The sequence below is a fragment of the Salmo trutta genome, chromosome 14 (genome assembly GCF_901001165.1).
Source record: "Salmo trutta chromosome 14, fSalTru1.1, whole genome shotgun sequence".
NCBI classification, from domain to species: domain Eukaryota; kingdom Metazoa; phylum Chordata; class Actinopteri; order Salmoniformes; family Salmonidae; genus Salmo; species Salmo trutta.
The window spans coordinates 82606470-82628894 of NC_042970.1; the positions used below are offsets into that span (position 1 = coordinate 82606470).

Below are 22425 nucleotides of genomic sequence, written 5' to 3' on the forward strand. Positions count from 1 at the left end.
TTGAATACATGAAGAGAATTCCTGGTATGGTTGGTGTCCGGCGTCTGACCCGCTGGGTGAATGGAGAAACAGAAGAAAGTCTGTCGGTCCTGTTGTTTTATGATGAAGAGCATCTACCTACACATGTGAAGCTTGGTTATGTCAGATACACTGTAAGAGCTTTCATTCCCAAACCACTGCAGACGAAGCACCGTAAAGGATTTGGCCATGTTTCAAGTGTGTGCAGACTGGCGGAGTATAATGAAGAACGGTGTGTAGAAGGACGGTGGTGTTGCAATTGTGGTGGGATCACGATCCTGAGTTCCTGGAGTGTCCTGTAAGGGTGAAGGAGATTGAGGTGTAAAACATTTAGAGCGATCAATCGAATCTCCTATGCGGAGGCGATTAAAATAATTAACAAAACAATAAGTGATGCTAGTAAAGATATGGTAGGGGATGGACCCACAGCCTGTAGTAAATGTTTGCTATGAGTCAAAAGATACCCGGTGTGTTAAAAAGGTGGATTTTGTGGTGTTCATTTCCAAAGTTATAAACTGTACGGCTCAAATCTCAAAGGGGTCAAAGAAACTGGATATTATTGTGGCTGCGGCAGAAATGTTTTGGGGACTTTACATCTGAAGGACTTGTAAGGGGTGCTGGCGCCAGAAGAAGGCCCTCCCAGGCTCCTCTTGAGACTTGTGTGTAGGGATCAGATCGTTTTTATTTTTTAACATGAACGTTGTTTGATTTAGTTTTGTAAAAAAAGTATACATTTTTGTTGTTGTTTTTTGGTATCAGCCGAATCTATTTATAAAAATATAAGAAAATTAAGATATGAATAATCAAAAGATTTAAATGAACAGAATTAACTAATTCAAAGAACGAAAAAATAAATAAAATAATGTAGGCCTAAATGCTCAAGCGCACATACATTCGTTCTGACTGTCTGCTCAGACTAACAGCCTCACCTGTTGTTCCTGTCAATCAGACATGCAGTGTCAACCAATGAACCAAAGGTGCGTGAGGGAGGGCCGAGTCAACTCACAGTCACACACTTAGCAGCCGAGTAGAGAGAGGAAGGAAAGCTGTGAAAATGAGTCAGAAACACAGTAGCATTTGGATGCATTTTAATAATGTAGACAATGTTAGAGCACAGTGTAGAATTTGCCAAAACAAAATCTCATATAAAGCCGGTTCTACGCACAACCTACACCGTCATATGCAAACTGTGCACCCAACTGTGAAGCTAGCTGTAGCGGAGCTTGGAGAAACTAGCGGGCCTGCTAGTGATAGTGGTGGAGCCTGCACCTCCACACGTGGAGATGTATCCACTCAGTCAAGTAGGCCTACTCCGTTACCCACAGCAACGAAGTCTTCTATGGACCAGTTTATGCCAAAGTCTATGTCTGTAGAAAAACAAGGCCAAATTGATATTGCACTGGCTAAAATGATTGCCACCGATTTCCAACCATTTTCGATCGTGGAGTACAGAGGTTTTAGAAATTATAGCAATAGTCTAAATCCAATGTACACAATTCCAAGCAGGAAAACCCTTTCAAAATCACTTATTCCACAACTGTACGAGAGCACACAGGCTTCAGTGAGGGAAAGAGTCCAAAAAGCTACTGCAGTTTGCCTTACCACTGACTGCTGGACATCAAGTAACCACTTCTTACATGTTGGTTACATGTCACTTCATTGAAGATTTTTCGATGTCTAACTGTCTTCTGGACTGCTTTGAGTTCAGCAACAGACACACCTCAGAGAACTTGCAGAGAATGGCAAGTAGATAGAACAAGTGGTCTGTTGTGTTAGCGACAATGCAGCTAACATAACCAAAGCCATGAACATTTTAAAATGAACCCATCATCCATGTCTTGCCCACACAATCAACCTGATTGTAAGAGATGCTCTGAAGGTGATGAAGCCCACTGTGGACAAAGTGAAAGCAGCTGTGGAATACCTCCACAGGAGCACAGTAGGCGCTGAGAAACATAAGTCTACACAACGCCAGATGGGGATGCCTGAGCTGAGGCCTAAACAAGACTGCACTACAAGGTGGAATTCAACATTTTATATGTTGAAGCGGTTTCTTGAGTCAAAGGATGCCATCATCTCTACCCTGGCCATTGTCAATGCACCTGTTGATGCTCTGACCCAGAGGAATGGGAGGTGGTGGAGGAGGTGTGCAGAGTCCTGGAACCCTTTGAGCAGGTCACTGTGGAGATCAGTGGAGAGAGGTACAGTAAGCAGTTATTACTACGTCATTATTTAATCCAGTATTATATATGTATATGAGCAGTAGATGAGAATTTAGTATCAGTAGACAAAACATGAACCTGAACTAATAAGTTACTGTTCTCTCTTTTCAGCTATGTGACAGCCTCAAAAATGATACTCCTGTGTAAGGGTCTGCAGCGAATCACAGCCAGCCGCCAGAGAGAAGCAAATGTAACCACAGGACATGTGACAGAGTTGATGGACACCCTATGTTCATCAATGGACAGAAAGTTCCACAGAATGGAATATCATTTATATACACTTTGTTTATATACATTAAAAAGTTATACTTTAAATGCAAATGTTTAATGGCATTCTTTTTCATAACAAACCAATGCATTTTTAAATACATTGTGGTTAAGGTAGAGTATGATTTCATTTAATCATTTAATTACAATTGTTTTAACACCAATCATAGTCAAACTATCGCAAACTGTTTGACTTGAAAACATACAAAATATATATATTTTTTAAAGAGCCGTTTGGGAGCCAAAAGAGCCGGCTCTTTTTTGGTGAGCTGAGCCTAACGAGCCGGAATGCCCATCAGTACATCCGCCAACCCAATTCCAAAGAAGAAGATAAGAATACCATAGAATACGTTTCTTTCTTCAAACAGTGGAAGCCTGCTAAACTGAAAAAAAGGTATTAAAGCCGCTTCACGGATTCGTTTACATAAACATCACCATTACTTCCAAACCAAATGGTATAAAGATATAAGATGATCTTCCTCGGAAGTATTTAGTGAATTGCTCAATATGCGCATCAAGCGCAGCCTTGACTATCTTTACAACGCAGCAGGTATTCTCGCGATAACAGCACAGATCTTGTTCTAGGAAAGGAGGGAGTTCGAAGTTATGCTAGCTAACGTTAGCTGTTGTTAGTATCTATAACTACTTAAGTAGTCAACTTTCTAAGTCAAGTTCTAAGGTAAGATTTGATCAAGCTGTATAATAAATTCTATATACGTGTCCATATTATTTAAAGTCGGATTATTTGCCGACGTCTATCCGATCAACATGTGTCGACAATTTGTCGATTGAGCTTGCTAGCTAACGTTAGCTAACTAGGGGATTCGAAACGTCTAGGTAACCAACGTTGACTATCTTAGAGAAGTTGTTGTGATCACATTATTTATGTTCATCAACACTATTGTCAACTACGACGAGTGAATCGTCCATATTTAAAATGACCGAGTAATCCATAGTTATTAGGCAACCCTGGTTGCAGGTTAGCATGGCTAGTTGGTTACTAGTTCACGTTAGTAGCTCTGGTCCACGGTGTCGCATGCGGCTTGACCCTTCATCTTAACAATTGTGCAATGTTAGTGACTTTGCTAAAGTACTGACCAGCTTTTCTTTGTATGCTCATTTCAAATATCATGTCGCGGCTTTCGGACACTTTTTATTTAACCCCAGACTAGCTTTGCTCCAGGCGCATGCGTCGGATCAGCAGTACGAGTTGTGCATGCGAATGGACTAGTTTATAGGTAGATTTTTATTTCTTTAACCTTTATTTAACTTAACCCTAACCCGGATGACGCTGGGCCAATTGTGCGCTGCCCTATGGGACTCCCAGTCACGGCCGGGTTGTGATACAGCCTGGAATTGAACCAGGGTCTGTAGTGACGCCTGTAGCACAGAGATGCAGTGCCTTGGACTGCTGCGCCACTCTGGAGCTAGCTAACATGCATCTTCTTGCCCACCAGGGAGAGAGGCCCCAGAATGTTCCTTGACCATGGACATAGCCTCCTATGTCACATAGGAATATGAAGCTACTGAAATGTTGCCAGCTAGTTACCCTCTATGTTCTAGTGCAGCAAGCTTGTAAATAAACACTTGACCATGGAAATCGTAGCTCCTGTAAATGTTGGTCTCTCTCATAGAAGCTCCAGCAACCTTGTAAACAGTTGACCACCATGGACATTGAGGATGACACGACGGTGTTCGCCACTCTTAAGTCGTTTAAGAGTTTCATCTCTCTCCCGGACACGTCTCGGAACCAAGGAGAACCGGCCCCGGTGCAGAGCGACGTCCTGCAGAAACAGTACCTGCAGAGATTACAGGTGGGTGGAGTAGGACAGAGCCACGTCCTACACCAACAGTACCTACAGAGATTACAGGTGGGTGGAGTAGGACAGAGCCACGTCCTACACCAACAGTACCTGCGGAGATTACAGGTGGGTGGAGTAGGACAGAGCCACGTCCTACACCAACAGTACCTGCGGAGATTACAGGTGGGTGGAGTAGGACAGAGCCACGTCCTGCACCAACAGTACCTGCAGAGATTACAGGTGGGTGGAGTAGGACAGAGCCACGTCCTACACCAACAGTACCTACAGAGATTACAGGTGGGTGTAGGACAGACATGTAAGGAGAGACACACACCTGCCCTGGTGCAGCACCACTTCCTACACCAACAGGATTTAGAGGACAGAGGTGGTGGGACTGAGACAGACACATTGTATTGTTGTGAAGGTACAGTCTGAAACCTGTGTATGTAAGCCACAGAAAGTGACTGTGTCTCTGTGTGTAGTTGCTGGAGGCAGCAGAGAAGGTTCAGTCTAAGACCCAGCTGATCCAGATGGACCAGGAGAAGAGACAGATGGAGATCAGTCACAAGAGAGCACGCATCGAACTGGAGAAGAACGCTACGCTGAGCGCTAGGGACCTTGAGGTACGTAACACACACACCTGGATGTAACACACACACACACACACACCTGGATGTAACACACACACACACACACCTGGATGTAACACACACACACACACACCTGGATGTAACACACACACACACACACACCTGGATGTAACACACACACACCTGGATGTAACACACACACACACACACACACACACACACACACACACCTGGATGTAACACACACACACACACCTGGATGTAACACACACACACACACACCTGGATGTAACACACACACACACACCTGGATGTAACACACACACACACACACACACACACCTGGATGTAACACACACACACACACACACACACACACCTGGATGTAACACACACACACACACCTGGATGTAACACACACACACACCTGGATGTGTGTTATAATATCCACCCGGCACAGCCAGAAGAGGACTGGCCACCCCTCATAGCCTGGTTCCTCTCTAGGTTTCTTCCTAGGTTTTTGGCCTTTCTCAGGAGTTTTTCCTAGGGAGTTTTTCCCAGCCACTGTGCTTCTTTCACATGCATTGCTTGCTGTTTGGGGTTTTAGGCTGGGTTTCTGTACAGCACTTTGAGATTTCAGCTGATGTACGAAGGGCTATATAAATAAATTTGATTTGATGTAACACACACACACACACACACACCTGGATGTAACACACACACACACACACCTGGATGTAACACACACACACACACACCTGGATGTAACACACACACACACAACCACACCTGGATGTAAACACGATCACACACACCCTGGATGTCACACACACACACACACACCCACCTGGATGGTAACCACCACACCACACACCTGATGTAACACACACACACACACACACCTGGATGTAACACACACACCTGGATTTAACACACCTGGATTGTAACACCACACCACACACCTGGATGTACACACACACAGCACACACCACACACCTGGATGTAAACACACACACACACACACACACACCCTGGAATGGTAACCACCACACACACACACACACACCGGATGTAACACACACACCACACACACACTGGATGTAACACACAACACACACACACACACACCTGGATGTAACACACACACACACCACACACACACACACACACCTGGATGTAACACACACACACACACACACACACCTGGATGTAACACACACACACACACACACCACCTGGATGTAACACACACACACACCACACACACCTGGATGTAACACACACACACACACACCACACCTGGACCCTGTAACACACACACCACACCACACACACACACCTGGATGTACACACCACACACACACACACACCTGGATGTAACACACACACACACACACACCTGGATGTAACACACACACACACACACACACACCTGGATGTAACACACACACACACACCACACACACACCTGGATGTAACACACACACACACACACACACACCTGGATGTAAACACACACACACACACACACCTGGATGTAACACAACACACACACACACACACACACCTGGATGTAACACACACACACACACACACACACCTGGATGTAACACACACACACACACACACACACCTGGATGTAACACACACACACACACACACACACCTGGATGTAACACACACACACACACACACACACCTGGATGTAACACACACACACACACACACACCTGATGTAACACACACACACACACACACACACCTGGATGTAACACACACACCACACAACACACACACACCTGGATGTAACACACACACACACACACACACACCTGGATGTAACACACACACACACACCACACACCTGGATGTAACACACACACACACACACACACACCTGGATGTAACACACACACACACACACACACACCTGGATGTAACACACACACACACACACACACACCTGGATGTAACACACACACACACACACACACACCTGGATGTAACACACACACACACACACACACACCTGGATGTAAACACACACACACACACACACACACCTGGATGTACACACACACACACACACCACCTGGATGTAACACACACACACACACCTGGATGTAACACACACACACACACACACACACCTGGATGTAACACACACACACACACACACACCTGGATGTAACACACACACACACACACACACACCTGGAGGTAAACACACACACACACACACACACACACCTGGATGTAACACACACACACACACACACACACCTGGATGTAACACACACACACACACACACCTGGATGTAACACACACACACACACACACACCTGGATGTAACACACACACACACCACACACACACACCTGGATGTAACACACACACACACACACACACACACCTGGATGTAACACACACACACACACACACACACCTGGATGTAACACACACACACACACACACACACACCTGGATGTAACACACACACACACACACACACCTGGATGTAACACACACACACACACACACACACCTGGATGTAACACACACACACACACACACACCTGGATGTAACACACACACACACACACCACCTGGATGTAACACACACACACACACACCACACCTGGATGTAACACACACACACACACACACACCCTGGATGTAACACACACACACACACACACACCTGGATGTAACACACACACACACACACACACACCTGGATGTAACCACACACACACACACACACACACCTGGATGTAACACACACACACACACACACACACCTGGATGTAACACACACACACACACACACACACCTGGATGTAACACACACACACACACACACACACCTGGATGTAACACACACACACACACACACACACCTGGATATGTAACACACACACACACACACACACACCTGGATGTAACACACACACACACACACACACACCTGGATGTAACACACACACACACACACACCTGGATGTAACACACACACACCTGGATGTAACACACACACACACACACACACCTGGATGTAACACACACACACACACACACACACCTGGATGTAACACACACACACACACCACACACCTGGATGTAACCACACACACACACACACACCTGGATGTAACACACACACACACACCTGGATTGTAACACACACACACACACACACACACCTGGATGTAACACACACAACACACACACACACACACACACACACACACACACACACACACACACACACACCTGGGTGAATAGTAACACACACACACCTGGATGTAACACACACACACACGCACACACCTGGATGTAACACACACACGCACACACCTGGATGTAACACACACACACACACACCTGGATGTAACACACACACACACACACACCTCTGGATGTAACACACACACACACACAGACCTGGATGTAAAACACACACACACACACACACACACACACACACACACACACCTGGATGTAACACACACACACACCTGGATGTAGTGGTTCTGTAGATGGTAGTGGACCACGGGGATGTAGTGGTTCTGTAGAAGGTAGTGGAACACGGGGATGTAGTGGTTCTGTAGAAGGTAGTGGACCACGGGGATGTAGTGGTTCTGTAGAAGGTAGTGGACCACGGGGATGTAGTGGTTCTGTAGAAGGTAGCGGACCACGGGGATGTAGTGGTTCTGTAGAAGGTAGTGGACCACGGGGATGTAGTGGTTCTGTAGAAGGTAGAGGACCACGGGGATGTAGTGGTTCTGTAGAAGGTAGTGGACCACGGGGATGTAGTGGTTCTGTAGAAGGTAGTGGACCACGGGGATGTAGTGGTTCTGTAGAAGGTAGTGGACCACGGGGATGTAGTGGTTCTGTAAAGGTAGTGGACCACGGGGATGTAGTGGTTCTGTAGAAGGTAGTGGACCACGGGGATGTAGTGGTTCTGTAGAAGGTAGTGGACCACGGGATGTAGTGGTTCTGTAGAAGGTAGTGGACCACGGGGATGTAGTGGTTCTGTAGAAGGTAGAGGACCACGGGGATGTAGTGGTTCTGTAGAAGGTAGTGGACCACGGGGATGTAGTGGTTCTGTAGAAGTAGTGGAACACGGGGATGTAGTGGTTCTGTAGAAGGTAGTGGACCACGGGGATGTAGTGGTTCTGTAGAAGGTAGTGGACCACGGGGATGTAGTGGTTCTGTAGAAGGTAGTGGACCACGGGGATGTAGTGGTTCTGTAGAAGGTAGTGGACCACGGGGATGTAGTGGTTCTGTAGAAGGTAGTGGACCACGGGGATGTAGTGGTTCTGTAGAAGGTAGTGGACCACGGGGGATGTAGTGGTTCTGTAGAAGGTAGTGGACCACGGGGATGTAGTGGTTCTGTAGAAGGTAGTGGACCACGGGGATGTAGTGGTTCTGTAGAAGGTAGTGGACCACGGGGATGTAGTGGTTCTGTAGAAGGTAGTGGACCACGGGGATGTAGTGGTTCTGTAGAAGGTAGTGGACCACGGGGATGTAGTGGTTCTGTAGAAGGTAGTGGACCACGGGGATGTAGTGGTTCTGTAGAAGGTAGTGGACCACGGGGATGTAGTGGTTCTGTAGAAGGTAGTGGACCACGGGGATGTAGTGGTTCTGTAGATGGTAGTGGACCACGGGGATGTAGTGGTTCTGTAGAAGGTAGTGGACCACGGGGATGTAGTGGTTCTGTAGAAGACAGATGAAAGGTCATGAATATACTGAACATGGGATATCAGGAGAGCTGTGATAAAGGACCATCTCTGAACGTGGGATATCAGGAGAGCTGTGATAAAGGACCATCTCTGAACATGGGATATCAGGAGAGCTGTGATAAAGGACCATCTCTGAACATGGGATATCAGGAGAGCTGTGATAAAGGACCATCTCTGAACGTGGGATATCAGGAGAGCTGTGATAAAGGACCATCTCTGAACGTGGGATATCAGGAGAGCTGTGATAAAGGACTGTATAAAGGACCATCTCTGAACGTGGGATATCAGGAGAGCTGTAATAAAGGACCATCTCTGAACGTGGGATATCAGGAGAGCTGTGATAAAGGACCATCTCTGAACATGGGATATCAGGAGAGCTGTGATAAAGGACCATCTCTGAACATGGGATATCAGGAGAGCTGTGATAAAGGACCATCTCTGAACATGGGATATCAGGAGAGCTGTGATAAAGGACTGTATAAAGGACCATCTCTGAACGTGGGATATCAGGAGAGCTGTAATAAAGGACCATCTCTGAACGTGGGATATCAGGAGAGCTGTGATAAAGGACCATCTCTGAACATGGGATATCAGGAGAGCTGTGATAAAGGACCATCTCTGAACATGGGATATCAGGAGAGCTGTGATAAAGGACTGTATAAAGGACCATCTCTGAACGTGGGATATCAGGAGAGCTGTAATAAAGGACCATCTCTGAACGTGGGATATCAGGAGAGCTGTGATAAAGGACCATCTCTGAACATGGGATATCAGGAGAGCTGTGATAAAGGACCATCTCTGAACATGGGATATCAGGAGAGCTGTGATAAAGGACTGTATAAAGGACCATCTCTGAACGTGGGATATCAGGAGAGCTGTGATAAAGGACCATCTCTGAACATGGGATATCAGGAGAGCTGTGATAAAGGACTGTATAAAGGACCATCTCTGAACGTGGGATATCAGGAGAGCTGTGATAAAGGACCATCTCTGAACATGGGATATCAGGAGAGCTGTAATAAAGGACCATCTCTGAACGTGTTTAAAGGTTACAAGCTACACTGAGGCAGCATAGATAATGCAACAATAACAACGAATGACTAAGAACACAGCTCACGTTGTGCCTGCACACCATCCCACCAGTCCAGAGATATGAGGGAGTCCTGGTGGTGTTGTGAAAGATGGAGAGGAGCTTGCTGCGTTCTCTGTGACTGAGGGCGAGGCAGGAACTGGGGATCTGGGACCCAGTATGACTGCTTGTGATTGGCTGATCTTGCACAGGCCCCTGGCAACCATGACCCCGTGGCAACCAATGGGTTTGGCTAGGGCCAGTTGATGACTCCAGTGGGTGAGCCTACTGCAGGTGTTAGTCAGTAACGGAGTATCTGAGAAAGGGCTGTGAGGATGAGGTGTGCTGAGAGGCAGGGAATTCATACACCAGTTTGTTTGATGTTCTTTGTTTCCTGGTCTATTCTGTGTTCTAAATTCCATGTTCTGACTTCTATGGCCCACGTTCTAATTGTTCCAGCGTGAGGTGGACCGTAACCAGGACCTGCTGGGACGAATCAGACGCCTGGAAGAGAGGGAGGCGGAGTCTAGCCAGAGCCTATCGGAAAAGGCAGAGGCAAACCGTGCTCTCCGTCGGACCATGGAGTCTCTCAACAGAAGGGTGGAGGAGAGGGACGGATGGCTCAACACCTCTAACCAGGTACACCTGTAACAGAGCTCAGATTATACCATAAAATCACTCCTCTAACCAGGTACACCTGTAACAGAGCTCAGATTATACCGTAAAATCACTCCTCTAACCAGGTACACCTGTAACAGAGCTCAGATTATACCGTAAAATCACTCCTCTAACCAGGTACACCTGTAACAGAGCTCAGATTATACCGTGAGATCACTCCTCACCTATAACCAGGTACACCTGTAACAGAGTTCAGATTATACCGTAAAATCACTCCTCTAACCAGGTACACCTGTAACAGAGCTCAGATTATACCGTAAAATCACTCCTCTAACCAGGTACACCTGTAACAGAGCTCAGATTATACCGTAAAATCACTCCTCTAACCAGGTACACCTGTAACAGAGCTCAGATTATACCATAAAATCACTCCTCTAACCAGGTACACCTGTAACAGAGTTCAGATTATACCGTAAAATCACTCCTCTAACCAGGTACACCTGTAACAGAGTTCAGATTATACCGTAAAATCACTCCTCTAACCAGGTACACCTGTAACAGAGCTCAGATTATACCGTAAAATCACTCCTCTAACCAGGTACACCTGTAACAGAGCTCAGATTATACCGTAAAATCACTCCTCTAACCAGGTACACCTGTAACAGAGCTCAGATTATACCGTAAAATCACTCCTCTAACCAGGTACACCTGTAACAGAGCTCAGATTATACCGTAAAATCACTCCTCTAACCAGGTACACCTGTAACAGAGCTCAGATTATACCGTAAAATCACTCCTCTAACCAGGTACACCTGTAACAGAGCTCAGATTATACCGTAAAATCACTCCTCTAACCAGGTACACCTGTAACAGAGCTCAGATTATACCGTAAAATCACTCCTCTAACCAGGTACACCTGTAACAGAGCTCAGATTATACCGTGAGATCACTCCTCTAACCAGGTACACCTGTAACAGAGCTCAGATTATACCGTGAGATCACTCCTCACCTATAACCAGGTACACCTGTAACAGAGCTCAGATTATACCGTGAGATCACTCCTCTAACCAGGTACACCTGTAACAGAGCTCAGATTATACCGTAAAATCACTCCTCTAACCAGGTACACCTGTAACAGAGCTCAGATTATACCGTAAAATCACTCCTCTAACCAGGTACACCTGTAACAGAGCTCAGATTATACCGTAAAATCACTCCTCTAACCAGGTACACCTGTAACAGAGCTCAGATTATACCGTAAAATCACTCCTCTAACCAGGTACACCTGTAACAGAGCTCAGATTATACCGTAAAATCACTCCTCTAACCAGGTACACCTGTAACAGAGCTCAGATTATACCGTGAGATCACTCCTCTAACCAGGTACACCTGTAACAGAGCTCAGATTATACCGTGAGATCACTCCTCTAACCAGGTACACCTGTAACAGAGCTCAGATTATACCGTGAGATCACTCCTCACCTATAACCAGGTACACCTGTAACAGAGCTCAGATTATACCGTAAAATCACTCCTCTAACCAGGTACACCTGTAACAGAGCTCAGATTATACCGTAAAATCACTCCTCTAACCAGGTACACCTGTAACAGAGCTCAGATTATACCGTAAAATCACTCCTCACCTATAACCAGGTACACCTGTAACAGAGTTCAGATTATACCGTAAAATCACTCCACAACTTGACGTCTCCACTAGAGGTTGACCGATTATGATTTTTCAACGCCGATACCGATTATTGGAGGACCAAAAAAAGCCGATACCAATTAATCGGCCTATTTATTTTTTTTATAATCTTTTTTTTAATATATTTTTATAAATATATGTGTAATATGACAATTACAACAATACTGAATGAACAATGAATACTTTTATTTTAACTTAATATAATACATAAATAAAATCTATTTAGTCTCAAATAAATAATGAAACATGTTCAATTTGGTTTAAATAATGCAAAAACAAAGTGTTGGAGAAGAAAGTAAAAGTGCAATATGTGCCATGTAAGAAAGCTAACGTTTAAGTTCCTTGCTCAGAACATGAGACATATGAAAGCTGGTGGTTCCTTTTTAACATGAGTCTTCAATATTCCCAGGTAAGAAGTTTTAGGTTGTAGTTATTATAGGAATTATGATGCGTCGACTATTTCTCTCTATACCATTTGTATTTCATATACCTTTGACTATTGGATGTTCTAATAGGCACTTTAGTATCGCCAGCCTAATCTCAGGAGTTGATAGGTTTGAAGTCATAAACAGCGCTGTGCTTCAAGCATTGCTAAGAGCTGCTGGCAAACGCAGTAAAGTTTGAATGAATGCTTACGAGCCTGCTGCTGCCTGCCACCGCTCAGTCAGACTGCTCTATCAAATCATAGACTTAATTATAATATAATAAACACAGAAATATAAGCCTTTGGTCAAATCCGGAAACTATCATTTCGAAAATAAAACGTTTATTTCAGTGAAATACGGAACCATTCTGTATTTTATCGAATGGGTGGCATCCCTAAGTGTAAATATTGCTGTTACATTGTACAACCTTCAATGTTATGTCAAATTCTGGCAAATTAGTTCGCAACGAGCCATGAAGCCCAAACTGTTGCATATAGTCTGACTCTGCGTGCAATGAACGCAAGAGAAGTGACACAATTTCCCTAGTTAATATTGCCTGCTAACATGAATTTTTTTTAACTAAATATGCAGGTTTAAAAAATATATACTTCTGTGTATTGATTTTAAGAAAGGCATTGATGTTTATGGTTAGGTGCATTCGTGCAACGATGGTGCTTTTGTTAAATCATCCCTCGTTTGCCGAGGTTGGCTGTGATTCGATGATAAATTAACAGGCACCACATTGATTATATGCAAAGCAGAACAAGCTAGTTAACCTAGTAATATCATCAACCATGTGTAGTTAACTAGTGATTATGTTAAGATTGATTGTTTTTTTTATAAGATAAGTTTAATGCTAGCTAGCAACTTACCTTGGCTCCTTGCTGCACTCGCGTAGCAGGTGGTCAGCCTGCCACGCAGTTGTCTCGTGGAATGCCAAGTAATGGGCCATAATTGGCGTCCAAAAATTCCTGATTTACCGATTGTTATGAAAACTTGAAATCGGCTCTAATTAACCGGTCGACATCTAGTCTCCACTCACATCGTCAAATTGCTACTTTTTTGTGGAGTAACTCATTATTTGTCATATATATATATATATATATATATATATTTAATTATTATTATTATTTTTTTTTTTAATCCCAGCCCGCATCCCCGCAGCAGGCAGCAGTAGTGCCACACAGCTGATGGCTACAGTATGTGTTATTTGTCCCTGTAGATGGTGAGTGGTTTAAAGGATGAGATCCGTGACCTGAAGCAGCAGATTCAGACTCGGGACAACACCATCTCTAAGCAGACACTGGAGAACCAGGGACTACAGGAACAAGTGGAGCTACAACACAGGTAACACACACTCCTTCCTTCCTGGATTTCCTTTCTTCTGATTAGTATTTCCTCGTTTCCCTTCCCTCTGATTGGTCCTGCCTGGATTTCATTCCCTCTGATTGGTCCTGCCTGGATTTCCTCCCCCCTGACTGGTCCTCTTTACAGGAAGTACCAGGAAGTTTCTCAGCGGTGCCAGGCCCTCCAGTCAGCATCGTCCACCTGCTCCGACCACGAACTCAAGATTAAGGTGAGGCTAAGATTATTGTTGTTCAAAGTAGGACTAAAATGAATGATGTCTAGATTAAGATTGGTATTAATACAGTTCAGATTGGGACTAGGTTTAGAAAACTAGGAGGTTAGGACTAGGGTTGACTGATGTATGAAGATTGAGACTGATTGTACCTGAATTCAAATTAGGACTGGGGTTGAGATTGGGACGAGAGTTGGGGAGCTAGATTAGGATTAGGACTGGGGTTGATATTGGGACTAGAGTTGGGGAGCAAGGTTAGGATTAGGACTGGGGTTGAGATAGGGACTAGAGTTGGGGAGCTAGGTTAGGATTAGGACTGGGGTTGAGATAGGGACTAGAGTTGGAGCTGGGTTAGGATTAGGACTGGGGTTGAGATAGGGACTAGAGTTGGGGAGCTAGGTTAGGATTAGGACTGGGGTTGAGATAGGGACTAGAGTTGGGGAGCAAGGTTAGGATTAGGACTGGGGTTGAGATAGGGACTAGAGTTGGGGAGCTAGGATTAGGACTGGGGTTGAGATAGGGACTAGAGTTGGGGAGCTAGATTAGGATTAGGACTGGGGTTGAGATAGGGACTAGAGTTGGGGAGCTAGGTTAGGATTAGGACTGGGGTTGAGATAGGGACTAGAGTTGGGGAGCTAGGATTAGGACTGAAGTATCAATCTGTCTATTCTGTGGTTCTTTATTTGCCTGTAGAGGTTTTGAGCTGTTGTACCTGCATTTGCTCTGTTCATTTTTTTGCTTCTGCTTATTTTGGCATCCATGTGTGTTCTCTCCAAAGTGCCATTTGGGAAGTAAAGTGGTAGTTTTTTAAAAACAGCCAGTGAGAGGCCTCTGTCCCCTGTAGGCTTTATAAACTCTCAATGTAATCACCATTTATTTTTACTGGGTTTAAATGACCTGCAATCAAATGAAGAGATGCTATTAACTCTTCAGTTTAACACAAACTCAAACTCCACATGATGTTCACCTTTCAGATGGTCATTAAGTCTCTTTCATGAGCAGAGAATACAACTCAAAGGTGTGTGTGTCTCTCTCTCCCCCCCCCCCCCCCCCCCCCCCCCCCAGGAGTTGGAGAGGAAGTTGGCTCTGCAGGAACAGGATGTTGTCATAGTGAAGAACATGAGGTCAGAGGTTGCTAGGGTCCCGGATATGGACAAGGAGCTCCGACAGCTACGAGAAGAGAACGTTTACCTCAGGTAACACTACTAGAACACATGGAGCAGGACAGCTAAGAGAGGAGAATGTTTACCTCAGGTAACACTACTAGAACACATGGAGCAGGACAGCTAAGAGATGTTATTTGTAGGTTTAAAAGAAGACAACTATCATTAATGTCTCTTAAACCTCTCTCCCTCTCTCTTTCTCTCTCTCTTATCTCTCACTGTCTCCCCTCATTCTGTATCCCAGGGAGACGAGGGAGAACGTGATCCTGCTGAAGGAGGAAGCGGAGGGATTGAGACGTAAGGTAGAACGGATGGAGAAGATGAAAGAGGAGATGGTGAACGTGGAGCTGGAGAAGGAGGTGTGTGACCTGTTAGTGTGGAATGACCTGTTGGTGTTTTAAATGTGAAACAGGGCTGGAGGAAAAACATTTGCTGTCTGTTCTAATTAATGGTTGTTCTAAAACAGCTGAAAGGGAAACGTAACTTTTTTCTTTTTTAATTAGCGAAAAATAAACAAATCTCAGGGTTGGAAACAATCTGCATAATAGTTTAATTTGTAAATGTGGAGCCTTGAATCCCTACACCCTGGTGTGTAATCTTGTTCCTTCCTCTCCTCCTTCAGAAACTGTCTCAGAAACTGCAGGCCTGGGAGAACCTGGGACAGTCTACTGGACTCAACATACGGTCAGCTGGAATGTCTCTGTCTGTAGTATAATATTTCACCACTGGGCAGAGCTCTTGAGTCATGAAAAATACTGGTGCCTCATTCTCTCTGTGAAGAGAGAGTGACGTTTTATGATTTGTTTGCTTTATGCCTGTTGTGTGTGTGTGTGTGTGTGTGTTCTGGGCTGAAAGCCCGTAATGACAGAATGATTGCATGTTTCCATATGAGCAGCGACGCACATCAGACACATTACAAACACTGCGCTGCATCTAACACACACACACACACACACACACACACTATATTTTTCTCTCATGACTACCCCAGTGTTTGATGTACACTGAGTGGCCAGATTATTAGGTACATCACCTTGTTAACCAAAATAGATGGCTCCTACAGAGAGTGAGTCACGTGGCTCGCTATAGAAAGCAGGCAGGCAGGCATCGAGGCATTCAGTTACTGTTTGATTGAACGTTAGGATGGGAAAACGAGTGACCTGAGAGACTGAGCGTGGTATGGTCGTCACTGCCAGGTGCTCCAGATCCAGTGTCTCAGAAACATGGCTGTACCTAATAAACTGTGTAAATTGAATGTTAAATGGTGCACGTTTTCTCGTTCTCTCTCCCACACGATACTCTCAAATGGCATCACTCACCTTGACATTGCGCTTGATGTTCTTAGGCTTGTGTGCGGCTGCTTGTTTCACGTGTTTCAGCACTCGTTGGTCCCGTTCTGTGAGCTTGTGTGGCCTACCACTTCGCAGCTGAGCGGCTGTTGCTATTAGACGTTTACTCTTCACAATAACAGCACTTACGGTTGCCCGGGGCAACTCTAGCAGGGAAAAAATATGACAAACTGACTTGTTGGAATGGTGGCATCCTATGACGGTGCCATGTTGAAAGTCACTGAGCTCTTCAGTAAGGCCATTCTGCTGCCGATGTGTGTCTATGGAGATTGCATGGCTGTGTGCTCGGTTTTATACACCTGTCAGCAACGGGTATGGCTGAAATAGCCAAATCCACTAATTTGAAGTGGTGTCCACATACTTTTGTAAATGTATGTATATATACAATAACAGTCAAAAGTTTGGACACACCTACTCATTACTATTTTCTACATTGTATAATAGTGAAGACATCAAAACTATGAAATCACACATATGGAATCATGTAGTAACCAAAACAGTGTCAAAATATATTTTATATTTTAGGTTCTTCAAAGTAGCCACCCTTTGCCTTGATGACAGCTTTGCACACTCTTGGCATTCTCTCAACCAGCTTCATGAGTAATGCTTTTTCAACAGTCTTGAAGGAGTTCCCACATATGCTGAGCGCTTGCTGGGTGCTTTTCCTTCACACTACTGTACAACTCATTTCTAACCATCTCAATTGGGTTGAGGTCGAGTGATTGTGGAGGCCAGGTCATCTGATGCAGCACTCCATCACTCTCCTTGGTCAAATAGCCCTTACACAGCCTGGAGGTATGTTTGGGGTGATTGTCCTGTTGAAAAACAAATGATAGTCCCACTAAGCTCAAACCAGATGGGATGGTGTATCACTGCAGAATGCTGTGGTAGCCATGCTGGTTAAGTGTGTCTTGAATTATAAATAAATGATGTCACTGTCACCAGCAAAGCACCATCACACCACCTCCTCCATGCTTCACGGTGGGAACCACACATGCGGAGATCATCCCTTGACCTACACTGCGTCTCACAAAGACACGGCGGTTGGAAACGAAAATTGCAAATTTGGACTCATCAGACCAAAAATACAGCTTTTCATTGGTCTAATGTCCACTGCTCGTGTTTCTTGGCCCAAGCAAGTCTCTTCTTATTATTGGTGTCCTTTAGTAGTGGTTTCTTTGCAGCAATTCGACCATGAAGGTCTGATTCACACAGTCTCCTCTGAACAGTTGATGTTGAGATGTCTGTTACTTGAACTCTGTGAAGCATTTATTTGGGCTGCAATTTCTGAGTCTGGTAACTCTAATGAACTTATCCTCTGCAGCAGAGGTAACTCTGGGTCTTCCTTTCCTGTGGCGGTCCTCATGATTGGCTCAAACGCATTAAGAAGGAAAGAAATTCCACAAATGAACTTTTAACAAGGCACACCGGTTAATTGTAGTGCACTGTTTGAGAGAATGCCAAGAGTGTGCAAAGTTGTCATCACGGAAAAGGGTAGCTACTTTGAAGACTCAAATATAAAATATATTTTAACACTTTTTTTTGGTTACTACATGATTCCATGTGTTATAGTGTTGTCTTCACTATTATTCTACAATGTGGAAAATAGTAAAAATTAAGAAAAACCCTGGAATGAGTGTGTCCAATCTTTTGACTGGTACTGTGTATACATGCATACATATGTGTGTCAAATATATATATATATATATATATATATATATATCTCCAAGGTAGTAGAATATTCAGATGGATACTGTTAGAATGGCACAAGTGACATTTATCCAAGCTAGATTTACATTTTTCTGTCACTAGTTGTCCATCTTCTCGCTTTCTCTCTGTGGTTGTCACTCTGTCTCTCTCTTTTCTGTTTTCAAATTTTGGAAGATGCTGTAGACCAGTGATTCCCAACCGGTGGGCCTTGAGCAGCTCTCGGGTGGGCCTTGAGCAGCTCTCGGGTGGGCCACAAAACAGTTCCTAATCTTGATACATTTAAAAAACATGATCTCCTTAATGTGACCTATGGGATGTTGACTTGGGCAGTGGCAGTCAGATAATACACTGAATGTCACATGGTTCCATCTGTCTGGTTGATTCACGTCCAGTGTTCTCAAGCTGTTACATTTAGTATCATTTGAGGAGTGGGTGCATCACAAGCAAAGTCATTTGTATTGTTTTACTTGGTCTGTGAACCATTAGCACAGGAGATCCAGCTTAGCCAGAGTCAGTTATTTCTTAACATACTGTATGTCTCTGGGCGTAGCTACAGCCACAACCACAGCCTCTGCTACAGCCTCTGCTACAGCCTTCCCTGTAGCTCAGTTGGTAGAGCATGGTGTTTGCAACACATGGTGTTTGCAACACCAGGGTTGTGGGTTCGATTCCCACGGGGGGCCAGCACAGAACAAAAAAATGAAATGTATGCATTCACTACTGTAAGTCGCTCTGGATAAGAGCGTCTGCTAAATGACTAACATGTACATGTAGAAAACAAACGGGCTTCGTGTCCACCGTTTTTCTGAGATATATTCAGGGTTTTTCTAGCCCAGATTTGCGGGATGCTCTTAAAGGGGTACACACAAATTAACCATCATGAATTAGGTTAATAAACCTTATTTAAGGTTTGTCACAGAAAATCGTTTTTTTGCAGTTTGGATCGGATGAGATGGAGGTCATTACCAGTAAATATACTGAATATAAACACAACATGCAATACATTTTATTGATTTTGAGTTACAATTCATATGAGGAAATCAGTCAATTAAAACAAATTCATTAGGCCGTAATCTATGGATTTCACACGACTGGGAATACAGATGTGCACCTGTTGGTCACAGATGCCTCACAATAGGCATCACGATCTCGATAGGGTATTTTCGTGCATTCAAATTGCAATTGTTTTCATTGTCCGTAGCTTATGCCTGCCTATACCATACCGCCAGCATGGGGCACTCTGTTCACAACGTTGACATCAGCAAACCGCTCGCCCACACAGCGTCATACATACGGTCTGCGGTTGAGGCAGGTTGGATGTTCTGCCAAATTCTCTAAAATGATGTTGGAGGCGGTTTATGGTAGAGAAATGAACATTCAATTATCTGGCAACAGCTATAGTGGACATTCTTGTAGTCAACATGCTAATTGCACGCTCCCTCAGCTTGAGACGTCTGTGGCAGTGTGTTTGATACGACTGCACATTTTTGTGGCCGTTTCTTGTCCCCAGCACAAGGTGCATCTGTGTAATGATCATGCGGTTTAATCAGCTTCTTGATATGCCACACCTGTCAGGTGGATGGATTATAATACAATTTGAGAGAAATAAGCTTTTTTTTTGTTTTGTGCGTATGGAACATTTCCTGTGATCTTTTAGTTCAGCTCCTGAATCATGGGAGCAACACTTTACATGTTGCGTTTATATATATTTCTGTTCAGTGTACGTTAATAAACTGTCACGGTGTATAAGGTTAGTAACCACTGCTCTAGACTGTAATATGAGGAGAAGGGAAGCTGGTGGAACTCATTTAATAGTTAGTCTTTAAGGACTTGAAAGAATAGAAGCTTCCAGAGAGTTTAGATTCAGCATGCTTCCCAAATGGCACCCGATTCCCTATGGGCCCTGGGCCCTGGTCAAAAGTACTGCACTATATAGGGAAAAGGGTGCTACTTGGGATACCGACAGTGTTGGTTAATTGAGCTACTGTAGCGTCTAGGTCCATCAGTTAAGCTTTAGGACTGGAGACAAGCACTTTGAGAAGCTGTGTGATCTCTTTAGAACCTACCCATCTGTCTGTTCCCTCACACTAATTAGTCCTCATCTTCTCTCTATTGCTCTCTTCCCTCTCTGCTCCACCCCTGCTCTCTCTTCCCACTGTCCTCCTCTCTCCTCCACCCCTGCTCTCTTCCCTCTCTGCTCCACCCCTGCTCTCTCTTCCCTCTCTGCTCCACCCCTGCTCTCTCTTCCCACTGTCCTCCTCTCTCCTCCACCCCTGCTTTCTTCCCTCTCTGCTCCACCCCTGCTCTCTCTTCCCTCTCTGCTCCACCCCTGCTCTCTCTTCCCTCTCTGCTCCACCCCTGCTCTCTTCCCTCTCTGCTCCACCACTGCTCTCTTCCCTCTCTCCTCCACCCCTGCTCTCTTCCCTCTCTGCTCCACCCCTGCTCTCTCTTCCCTCTCTGCTCCACCCCTGCTCTCTCTTCCCTCTCTGCTCCACCCCTGCTCTCTTCCCTCTCTGCTCCACCCCTGCTCTCTCTTCCCACTGTCCTCCTCTCTCCTCCACCCCTGCTCTCTTCCCTCTCTGCTCCACCCCTGCTCTCTTCCCTCTCTCCTCCACCCCTGCTCTCTTCCCTCTCTGCTCCACCCCTGCTCTCTTCCCTCTCTGCTCCACCCCTGCTCTCTTCCCTCTCTGCTCCACCCCTGCTCTCTTCCCTCTCTGCTCCACCCCTGCTCTCTCTTCCCTCTCTGCTCCACCCCTGCTCTCTCTTCCCTCTCTGCTCCACCCCTGCTCTCTCTTCCCTCTCTGCTCCACCCCTGCTCTCTCTTCCCTCTCTGCTCCACCCCTGCTCTCTCTTCCCTCTCTGCTCCACCCCTGCTCTCTCTTCCCTCTCTGCTCCACCCCTGCTCTCTCTTCCCTCTCTGCTCCACCCCTGCTCTCTCTTCCCTCTCTGCTCCACCCCTGCTCTCTCTTCCCTCTCTGCTCCACCCCTGCTCTCTCTTCCCTCTCTGCTCCACCCCTGCTCTCTCTTCCCTCTCTGCTCCACCCCTGCTCTCTTCCCTCTGCTCCACCCCTGCTCTCTCTTCCCTCTCTGCTCCACCCCTGCTCTCTCTTCCCTCTCTGCTCCACCCCTGCTCTCTTCCCTCTCTGCTCCACCCCTGCTCTC

At 45.3% G+C, this 22425-nt stretch overlaps 2 protein-coding genes across 3 annotated transcripts in view; both read left to right on the plus strand.

The window, feature by feature from the left end:
• Positions 1-3077: 3077 nt before the first annotated feature.
• Positions 3078-22425, plus strand: part of LOC115147910 (mitotic spindle assembly checkpoint protein MAD1) — a 42377-nt gene continuing 23029 nt past the window's right edge. The window contains exons 1-9 of the mRNA XM_029690165.1: positions 3078-3186; positions 4142-4321; positions 4792-4932; positions 11174-11353; positions 14685-14809; positions 14957-15038; positions 16107-16237; positions 16449-16563; positions 16827-16888. Coding sequence (XP_029546025.1) covers positions 4175-4321; positions 4792-4932; positions 11174-11353; positions 14685-14809; positions 14957-15038; positions 16107-16237; positions 16449-16563; positions 16827-16888 — 983 coding nt within the window. The 5' untranslated portion in view covers positions 3078-3186; positions 4142-4174. The remainder of the gene's footprint in view (positions 3187-4141; positions 4322-4791; positions 4933-11173; positions 11354-14684; positions 14810-14956; positions 15039-16106; positions 16238-16448; positions 16564-16826; positions 16889-22425) is intronic.
• LOC115147664 (uncharacterized) lies at positions 9681-10757 on the plus strand. 2 transcript variants are annotated; one of them, XM_029689956.1, is made up of 2 exons: positions 9681-10309; positions 10352-10757. In XM_029689956.1, exons 1-2 carry the CDS (start codon positions 9742-9744, stop codon positions 10708-10710), a joined length of 927 nt encoding a protein of 308 aa, XP_029545816.1. In that variant the 5' UTR covers positions 9681-9741; the 3' UTR covers positions 10711-10757. The 2 variants fall into 2 exon arrangements, with proteins under 2 accessions (XP_029545816.1, XP_029545817.1); XM_029689957.1 differs by having other exon boundaries at positions 9681-10129; positions 10172-10757.

Coding starts and splice junctions, on each gene's coding strand:
- LOC115147664 (XM_029689956.1), top strand. CDS start 9,742: ATGGGATATCAGGAGAGCTGTGATAAAGGACCATCTCTGAACATGGGA. Junction 10,310..10,351: donor TGATAAAGGACTGTATAAAG/GACCATCTCTGA, acceptor GCTGTAATAAAG/GACCATCTCTGAACGTGGGA.